The sequence below is a fragment of the Drosophila kikkawai genome, chromosome 3L, assembly GCF_030179895.1.
Source record: "Drosophila kikkawai strain 14028-0561.14 chromosome 3L, DkikHiC1v2, whole genome shotgun sequence".
Taxonomy (NCBI): Eukaryota; Metazoa; Arthropoda; class Insecta; order Diptera; family Drosophilidae; genus Drosophila; species Drosophila kikkawai.
This window is the reverse complement of record NC_091730.1, coordinates 11,722,569-11,732,270: the sequence shown is the minus strand read 5'-3', so window position 1 is coordinate 11,732,270 and position 9,702 is coordinate 11,722,569. Positions and strand designations below refer to the sequence as shown.

Below are 9,702 nucleotides of genomic sequence, written 5' to 3'. Positions count from 1 at the left end.
CATTTTCCTTCTTATCTTTATAAGATTTATCGCAATATCAGGGCTAGGAAACACCCTAATTGCTTGATTTCTTTAAAAAACTACACACAAATATATTTAAAAAATAAAAGACAAGCCTGATAAAGCCCCCTTTCCCTTACAAATAAATAGGCTTTTAAATGTTACACTAGATTGGATTTTGATTAGATAAGAAAATATTGTCTTTTTTAATCTAAAGATAGTCCTAATCAATTGAGGTAATACCTTTATCTACCAAGTGACTATAAATCCATCAAGATTTGTGCACAAAACAAATGCTGCAAATGTGTTGCTCATTTTCAGCAAAGCCAAAACATGCTCCCAAAGCCGGACAAATTTAATTTAAGAACAAAAACTCATCATGGCAGACACATGCAAGACAATGTCCATCATTGACCCACCTTTTGGGGCCCTAAACGAGCACCGATTGTGGCACAGATAGACAGACGGGCCCGAAGCAAATGAGGTTTGTCAGCCTCAGTCCCAGACGACATGAGATTGAGACAAGATACCAAAGACCTATCGATGTCAGAGGTTAAAGGTGAAGCCGCCTAACAAGATTTCCAAACAAAAGTTCAAAGGAAAGAAAACTCCAAGCCTGGCTTTAATATTGTATGAAAATAAATGTTGTTATAAAGAGAATTTAAATTGAGAGAAATGCAAATTTCCTTTCAATTTTATTACCATTTTCCAGTACAGTTTTCCATTTCATTTGTAATCAATTTAATTGCCTTTCACTTACCCCAAATCGAGTGAATATCCCAGACAACTTCTGGCTCAAACTTTGCCTTCAATCAATTTGTTTGCTTAGCAGCTGGCCCGGCCCGCCAATTAACGAAATAAATTCGCTGAAAAGTGTGTAATTTAGCAGGAGATCTTACATTGCCATCGTATCGCTCTCCACACATACTTAAGATTGTTATTCGAACAGATTTCGAGTCGCTGGCATCATGGCGTCCATTAGTGTTCGAGTGCGAATTGAATTAAATACAAACTAATTTAACTAAATTCGCATTATCATCGAGACTAGAAAACTTAGCTTGAAGCTTCGCCACAACTCTGTTAATTGTTTTAATTAATTTAATTATTAGCTTGGCGTATTTTGTGTCGTCTCCTCAGTGGACCTTCGATTCGAACTGAATTGAGTTTAAATAACTTGCCCCGAGAACATTTTCATTTGCCAACGCCAAGTATCATCGAAATGAAACCCAATATAAATCGGTATATAACGCATTTTCTCCTTTTGAACAGGCGCTTTTTTATGTATGTACAAAAGAAATTGATCGATTCACCTGTCTGGCATTGGCTTTGCTCTATGATTATTTGACTTGTGAAGTGTGTTTTTTATGGCCTCCACTTCTCCATCGAATTCGAGTGAATGAAAATGGCCAAATTGAGGTTTATCCATTTCGAACTCGCCTTAAATCAGACCCCTCAAAATCGATTTCTCGTTAAGGGGTACTTTTTTTACGCATATAATTAAATGCATTTATGCATAAATTCCGCTCGACTGCGAATGGCTAATGTTAACAAGCGATTTGTTTTGATTTATCTGTAATAAATTACATGGCTTAAACTGAGGCCCCCTTTTGCGTTTACGCCGCATTTATCGCCTCTGGCCCCTCGCTCTGTCTATTCCTCTTGTTTTCTGTTAATGGGAAACACAAACAAAACAAATCGGGGCGCGATATGATAATGATTTTGAATCATTTATAGTCTGGCTTCCTTCCGACGGCACGTGCTAAGGTTTATCATTAGCCAGGGGAGTGCAGCTACAATTTATGGTTAGCCGGGCTGTAATCAGTCACCCAAATTGGCTTTCCCTGTTTTCCATTGCCCAGCTCTCCCTTTTTGAAGATATTCAGTGTCGTGTTTTGGGTTTTCTGATCTTTGGACCTGTTCTCCCCCTGGGTGCACCATAATATCTGAAGCACGTGGCGCCGGTCCAGGTGCTAATTAGTTAAGCATGCCATATAATGAACTCGCTTTAGGCTTTAAGCCAGCTCAAAAGACAACGCGGTATAAAATTAGCTGAAAGACCACGATCTAAACAAAAAAAACCGACGAAAGCGAGTTTTTTGTTTTACTATATATAATTTGGAGCAGAAAAAAAGCATCTAATTGTTGATTAGCATCGGTTGTGCGATATGGCGATACAAAAGTGTCCATTTTGTTGGTGCAGCTGAACGTAAGTTATGTGAGTTGAATTTTAATTTTAAGTGAGGGAATTTTAAAATGTAGGGTTTCATGATCTATGAACATTTAAATCTTGTTAAGTAGTTAAAAAATTTAAACAAAAATCAAACAAAAAACTACTTTTTAAAGCTGTAGCCTTGAATATTTCTAGAAATTCAATATATAGCCTTTGGCCTTCCTACTGCTTTTATCTTAACTCAATAAGTTTAAGTTAAATTATTACACAAATCCTGCCTTTGGTTCTTTGCTTGGAAAAGCTGTTAATAAAGAAAGATTTAAGGCATTTTCCATTTATTTCAGGCAGACTACAAAAGGTTGTTGAATAATTCTGTTACACAAATTGATTGAAAACCCCTTTTTGCACTGCAGTTGTGAAACAGAAGCTGACGCATGGGATTATAATAAATTTAAGAGGCGACCTTTGACCCTCTTTCTGAGCCAAAAAATACGTTTAAAACAATGCCTCTCTCTTTCTCTCTCTTGGGCAAGCGCTGTCTATTAGTTACTGAAAATGTCAAATTTTTGGCAATTCAATTTGCAACCTGCCAGTGTTTTTGATAGGCCAGAAAATGGGTTTATTGTGGACGCTTAAATTTCCATTTCCGCCTTAAGCAGCCGATAGAAAATCAGTGGCCAAGAGTTTCTCAATGCTAAGGGAAAATCTTTGGGAAACTTGGTGCTTGGACTTGGACTTACTCCATCGCGGTTTTCCGCCACCTTCGCACGCTATTTGAGCTCAATTGGAAGTTTGTCCCTCTGCAATTACCACACTTGGTCTCAGTTTCTGTTTGGAGCAGCAGCTGTGGCAAATTATGAACTGTCATGAAAAACTTGAGCCATTTTCCCGAGGCCAAGGAAAAGGAGAAAGTCCTTTTTCCGGACTGATAAGAACGTGTCGAAAAGCTGAAGCAGCCTGCGGGTACGGTTATTTCCTGCAAACTGGCTAGATGAAATTTTTAAATTATACAACAATTTCCAACAGTTCGACCCTTTTCATTTGTTTTTCTTTGGGAAAGTTTCGCCCGGCATTTCATTAGTTTTCCTTCACCGTGCCCTTTTGCGTTGAGCCACGGAATTGCGTCGATTGGCAGCGTAGGAAAAGTCTACAGAAATTGCAATTTTATTCGCTTATTTATTAAATTCATCCACCCACTTCTCCCTTTTGCCCTTTGTGTCTCGAAATATATGCCAGGCAAATATTTACACAGAGTAAACTGAAGAGGCGGTGCTCATTTATCCAATATCCCCGGCAATTATATGCAATAATTTTTGCATTATTTGTGGGCTGTGGCGTTGTTATTTGTCGCTTGCCGCTGCTGGTTTCGTTAATTAAAATGTTGTTAACATTAGGTTTCAACGATGCCCGATGCCGGCATTTAATCCGGGCCGCCCGGCAAATAAATATTCCCAGAGATATATGTATATTTCTTTTTTATAGGTTTTCTTTATTTTTATTTATTGTAGTTCGCGCGGCTTAATTATTTCTATTTGCCTTTTGCTGTAGAGCACAGCGCAGCGCCGCGATAATAAACAGTGAGGAATAAATGAAGACCAAAACAAAATAATGCTACAATTCTCTCAATAGCATTTGTTCATAATTTGTGTGCTTTAATGACCGGAGAATTCTCTGCTGTGCAAAGTCTAAACAATTTGGAGATAAAATTCTTTAAAAAAAAATTCCATATGAAATGCTTTTGGTATTTACACATCAAGTTATGTATCTGTGTATCTTGTATCTCTGCTGGAATTGTTTTGGGTTTTTATGGCTGCACGGAAGGAAGCCGCGCATTCAATGGAACCAGCCAAAAGAGACAAATGAATGAGCAAATAGATTAAAAAGTCACAGATTTTATGAATGGAAAAATTTGCCAATATGTACAGTTCGTATTTAAGAATTTTTGTCATGTGTGCTTGTGTGCCTGTTCAAAGGGAAACATTTTTAATTGTTTTTTCTTGCCATTTAAATTTCCTATAATTCCATTTGATGATGGCTCTTTTTATGATTTCAATGATTTGCAAAAAATTGCGGAGGCTTCGACTTTGATTTAACATCTTTGGCTTTTTGAAAGTGCTCAAATATTTTTGTTAGTTTTTTAATAGCCCAAGGTGTGTTTTGTGATTCTTAAAAAGTTGCCCATTAAATTTAGTGCAAGATGCCTTGGGCTTTGAACAAGAAAAATAAATATCCATATATTTTACCTTGGTGTTCGGTGCAGGTTTATACTTTAATTTTTATTTTCTACCATTTCTTGAAGTTCTTCTTAGGAAACTATAAAAGTAAATGGTTACTCCCACAAACGAGAGGAAAGTGCTGAGAAAGTTAGGGCAAATATTTTTCCCAGGCTTGAGTGCTTCATGTTTGAATATTTCCCTTAAAGAAGTTAACCATCAAGTGTGGCATGGTTTAAATATTTAAAAAAATAACCGAACTTGTCTTATTTCAAGCAATTTTTATACCCTTGCAGGGTATTATAATTTCAGTCAGAAGTTTGCAACGCAGTGAAGGAGACGTTTCCGACCCTATAAAGTATATATATTCTTGATCAGCATCAACAGCCGAGTCGATCTAGCCATGTCCGTCTGTCCGTCTGTCTGTCTGTCCGTCTGTCCGTCTGTCTGTCTGTCCGTCTGTCCGTCTGTCTGTCTGTCTGTTTCTACGCAAACTAGTCCCTCAGTTTTAAAGCTATCTGAATGAAACTTTGCATATAGTCTTCTATATGCTCTCACTGCTATATATGTCGGAACGGGCCGGATCGGACGACTATATCATATAGCTGCCATACAAATGTTTGATAAATTTTTAGAAAAAAAAGTATAACTTGGCTGTTTTTCAATATTTTTGCATCATTTTTGAGATATAGCCATTTTATATTATTCCAGAATTTTGGTAAAAATTTTATGAAAATCGGACGACTATATGATATAGCTGCCATAGGAACGATCGAGAAATTAATAGAAATAAAATTATAGCTTCGTTGTTTTTCAACGCATTTTTATTTACTCTGAGATATACGTTTTTTTTATTATTCTAGAATTTTGGTATAAATTTCATAAAAATCGGACAACTATATCTTATAGCTGCCATAGAAGCGATCGGTAAATGTATAAAATATATAAAGCTGAGAATGTAAAACTGTAACTGTCAAACTGTAAACATAATAAGTATAGGTAAAATGTAATGAAACTCTGTTTTGTGAGTGTTTTCAGCATTTAAATCTATAAAATAAACATCAAAACCAATCTGCAAGGGTATACAAACTTCGGCGTGCCGAAGTTAGCTTCCTTTCTTGTTAATATTCTTTTGTATGACTTGCGGAGCTACATTTCGCTTAATTAATTTTCGTAGGGCCTCACATAAAATTGTCCGTAAAATATGGCTGTATTTAACAAGGAAAATCTATTAGCTTATCACAAATTGCTCGCAGCAGAAGGAGAAAACCCCTCGAGCCAGCATGTTCCCTGGGAAAATTCCGATGAAAAGTTTGCTCCGCTGCATTTACGAGCTTGCAGCAAACAGCAGCAGCAGCAGCAGAGGAGGGAATGGAAAAACATAAACACGACTTTACTTAAAATTTAAGACCAAGACTTTGTCTCCGGGCAGAAACTTGAAGCCAACTGTGTGGCTGCTCGACTGCAGCCGCCGAATATTCCAAGTTGAAGGTTACAGCCGTGCTTTAACATCTCGGGATGATGTGCTTCCTAATAAATTGCTTATATAAGTTTTACGATCTTTTTTTGTTTGTTGGTTTTTGTGGATTTTGTTGCGTGCTGGAGCGTGGCATTTGGTTAAGTTCTTGTCGGTCTTCCCACATGACTGTGTTAGCCGAAAGTGGTGCGCACATAGCCTGCAAATTGAAATGGAGACAGAGAGTAAGAGAACGGGTGAAACCACCAGTCAGCAAGAAGTTGGCAACGCGAGACGCCCCCAGTTAGCCAACAAATTCGTAGCCAACTTTTTGGCCGTAGCTGCAAAAATGCAATTAATTTGCCAGACAATTCAACGAGCCGGAGAGCCCATGAATATGAACGAATGACAAATGGACAAATTTGAGGGTGCAATTGGGCGTGTCCGCAGGTAATTTGAATGTAACCTAGAGGCAAATTAATTAAGCGCAAAAAGCCAAAGCGTCAGCTTACACATTAAATTAGTAGCAGTTGAGATACACTTTGGTTTTATTCTTATTAGTGGTTAGGCGGGGCGAAAAGCAGTAACAAAAAGCATTAACAACACACACAGACGAGCACACACAAGGCCAGATACTTATGTTAGTTATAGCCGCGATACGAGCTCGAGCCGTAGCCACGATCCCTGGACAGGGGCAGGCCATATCGATCGGTGTCGTCGTAGTAGGCATAGCCTCGATTCCTCTGCCCCTGATAGTCGCGCTGCCAATAACCCGAATATTGCCTAAAGCCGCCATTACCTCCATAGCCTCCATATCCACCATAGCCGCCTCCCTGAGTTCCCAGGATGTTCGTGGTGGGATAATAGCCGCTGCTGGGATAGTAACCCTGACTCGGATAGTAGTTTGTTGATCCATAGCCTTGGCTGGGATAGAAGCTGGAAGATCCATAGCCCGAGCCGGGATAATAGTTGGAATTTCCATAGTAGTTCGTGTTGGGATAGCCAGGATAATAGCCGGTGGTAGGACGATTGTAGTTGTAGCCATAACTGGGATAACCAGTGCCGGTTCCAAAAAGATTGAGCACTGAGAAGGGTGGGAATTTCAAGACATAAATTAATATTTATTTATTTTAAATATAAGAACTTTAAAAGAACAAATCTTTAAGGGAAGCTGATAGCCACATTTCCACATTTTGTAGTTTAGTTAATCTAATTAATATTACAACTTTGCTAAACTAAAGCACATACATATTCCCGTTTTACTGCTGCTTCCCCATGTTTCCCCATTTCTTAATCCCAATAATCCCCTGTACTTACACTTGGCTGAAGTCTCAGCGGTGGCCAGGTCACCTGTCGTTGTCCTGGCCTCCGTTGCTGCCACATGATTCTCCGGCCGGACGGCACTCAAGGCTCCTGTCACGGCCAGCTGGAATACGGTTTTAAGGGCTCTCGTTTTCAGGTATCAAGACAAATTGGATATCGCTCTGAGCACTCACCATTAGCATAAATAGCTTGATGAACATGGTGATGCTGCGCTGCCTTTACTATTTTTAAAAAGGAAACAAATCAGAACAAAACACTGAAAACTTATCAGAAGAAGACGACAGAGAGCTTTGGAAACCAAGACAACTGCTTGGCACGGTTGTTGGACGTTAAATAATTCTGTTTCTCAGACGAGAGGCCAATTTATATTTTTCATTTTCCGGCTGAGTTGCTACGCTCAACTTGAAGTCGCTGTCGCCGTCGCCGTTGAAACAAACCAAACAAAATAAAACAAAGGCAAAAACAAAAACAAAATAAAACAAAGCCTCCCACTCTCGCTCACTTGTCACACTTTAGCCGAGCTCGGCTTTATTACTCATACGCCCAGTTGGCGGTGGGCAAAGCAAAAACTCCGACTCCACAGGTGGGAATCCAGCCCTAAAGAGTTCTACGAGAATTCTGTGAGACCTTTGCTGCCAGCGATTATGCATTATTATTAATAATGCGAGTAATATTCTCAATTTGGCCAGGCAGGTGACAAAATAAATGCCCCAACTTGCCGGTGCGTGAGCTGAGTTTAATTTTAGCTATTTGCCTTCTCTGAAACTTTGGCAAACACAAATAGCAAAACCGAAACCAGAAAGAAATACAAATGCAACAAAGACAGCAAAAACACCGCCCCGTGGAACCATTTAATATTTACCCTAAGTTCACGGATCGCATTTCTTTCAAGTTTTACCGCCAGTCCGCCATGAATGAGAGGCCCAGGTCGTGCTTGCTTAGTATATCTTTAATTCCAATTATCTACAGAAAGTTTGTTGTCTAAATATTTACGTTATTTGACTCTTTGTAGCTTTGTTCACTTTGTTCTCTTGCATAATCCTCAGGTTATCGCCGGCAGAACCAAAAATATATATTTCATAACCGCGTGAAGACCTTGAGCGGTTGTAAATTCATTCATGAAACTCCAGTTGGCGATGGTGACTAGAAAGATTTGGAAATTATCTGAAAGCATATTTGTCTTCACCCGAATTTTGACCTCCACCTATAAGCCCAAAAGCTGCGAAAGAAAAAGAAACAATGTGTGAAAAGTGTCGGGTATTTTGGCGGCATATGCGGGTATATTGCAACTCTTCAGTTATTGACTTGACAAAGTTGTAAAATGTAGCCAAAAAAAAACTGGGTTAGGCTCTCAAGGTGCAATGGTAACTGACCTAAATGGTTACATCTTTAAGGGAATTACATTTAAATTGATACAAATTCCTTTAAAATTTTAATATGAATTCTTGGAATAACTTATTATTAAAGCATTGTAATTTCCTAACTTATTAACCCTTATAAAAATATCATTAAATTGCTTAATTTAGTCCCTGGGCAAAATCAAATAGACACGTGTTCTTGTTTGCTTAAGTTTTACTCTATTTTGGCACGAAAATGTATGCCTAAATAATACAATAAATGTCAATAAAATTACTGCTCCGTTACACCTTAGCTCGAGGCGAATATTTGCCAAGCCTTCTTACATTAAAGGCATTTTGGTTGGCTTGAATTCCATTATGTACTTACCTTTCTACCGGAATAACATTGAAGCAGAATAACAAAAAATAAACAAAAGTCTCCATTTCACTTTGGCTTCGCTCCCTCGTTGTGTTCGTCTATTGATTTCCAAGGAGCTGCCGCCTAGCTGGAATTTTCCTGTATTGCAAACCACTCCAAATGGAAACAGGGGAAGAGGAGCCGAGCTGATTCTAGGGGGGCGGGACATTTCGTTGGGAGATATTTCATGTCGAGAAAGACCATTTTAGGCACAATGAACCAGAACCAGATGAAGCTAAGAATAAGGAAGTCGACGCTAACGAACCCTGGAGAATACAAAAATATATATCCCTTTATGATTCTTAATGAGCATCAACTTGCTTTCAACTCTTTTGAATGAGAAAAGACTACAACTTACTTTTTTATTTATTATTAATTCAACATAAAACTTGTGTCTTATATACCCTGAGTGACTGACCATTAGTGCTTGTCAGGCGTCAACGATTGCGGTATACACAAGTCATTATTAACATAATTTTCACTTATATTTTTATAAAGATTTAATTTCAAATTTTGGATTCCTGGAAAACACAATGTTTGCTCTTACATTTTGTGGGCATCAAGAGAGGAGAACGGGCAGTAATAGGTTACTAAGAGACGAGAGTCTTCTTTTCAATAAATTATAATTAGACCTTGCCTAAAATTTCGTAAAGAAAATATAAAGATGCTTTCAAGAAAGTTGTAAATGAAACTACAAACGGTTGTTACTAATTGATGCTGTTTAAAATATTTTTCAGCTACATTTACTACATTTTTTAGTCACAAATTTAATATAAAACAGTTGC

General features: G+C 38.2%; 1 protein-coding gene across 2 annotated transcripts; it reads right to left on the bottom strand.

The window, feature by feature from the left end:
- Positions 1 to 5,216: 5,216 nt before the first annotated feature.
- LOC108085985 (shematrin-like protein 1) lies at positions 5,217 to 7,486 on the bottom strand. Of its 2 annotated transcripts, none has more exons than XM_017182787.2 (4): positions 7,336 to 7,479; positions 7,157 to 7,265; positions 6,639 to 6,923; positions 5,217 to 6,059 (listed from the first exon to the last, which is right to left on the bottom strand). In XM_017182787.2, the coding sequence occupies exons 1-4, from the start codon at positions 7,360 to 7,362 to the stop codon at positions 6,034 to 6,036; spliced, it is 447 nt and encodes a 148-aa protein (XP_017038276.1). In that variant the 5' UTR covers positions 7,363 to 7,479; the 3' UTR covers positions 5,217 to 6,033. The 2 variants fall into 2 exon arrangements, with proteins under 2 accessions (XP_017038276.1, XP_070142081.1); XM_070285980.1 differs by lacking the exon at positions 5,217 to 6,059 and having other exon boundaries at positions 6,382 to 6,923; positions 7,336 to 7,420; positions 7,453 to 7,486.
- Positions 7,487 to 9,702: the final 2,216 nt, after the last annotated feature.

Excerpts from the sequence above, each read along its gene's own strand:
- LOC108085985 (XM_070285980.1), bottom strand. The coding sequence starts at position 7,362 with ATGTTCATCAAGCTATTTATGCTAATG. Across the intron at positions 7,266-7,335 it reads TCAAGCTATTTATGCTAATG|CTGGCCGTGACAGGAGCCTT; the intron begins GTGAGTGCTCAG and ends ACCGTATTCCAG. Across the intron at positions 6,924-7,156 it reads CGCTGAGACTTCAGCCAAGT|TGCTCAATCTTTTTGGAACC; the intron begins GTAAGTACAGGG and ends CACCCTTCTCAG.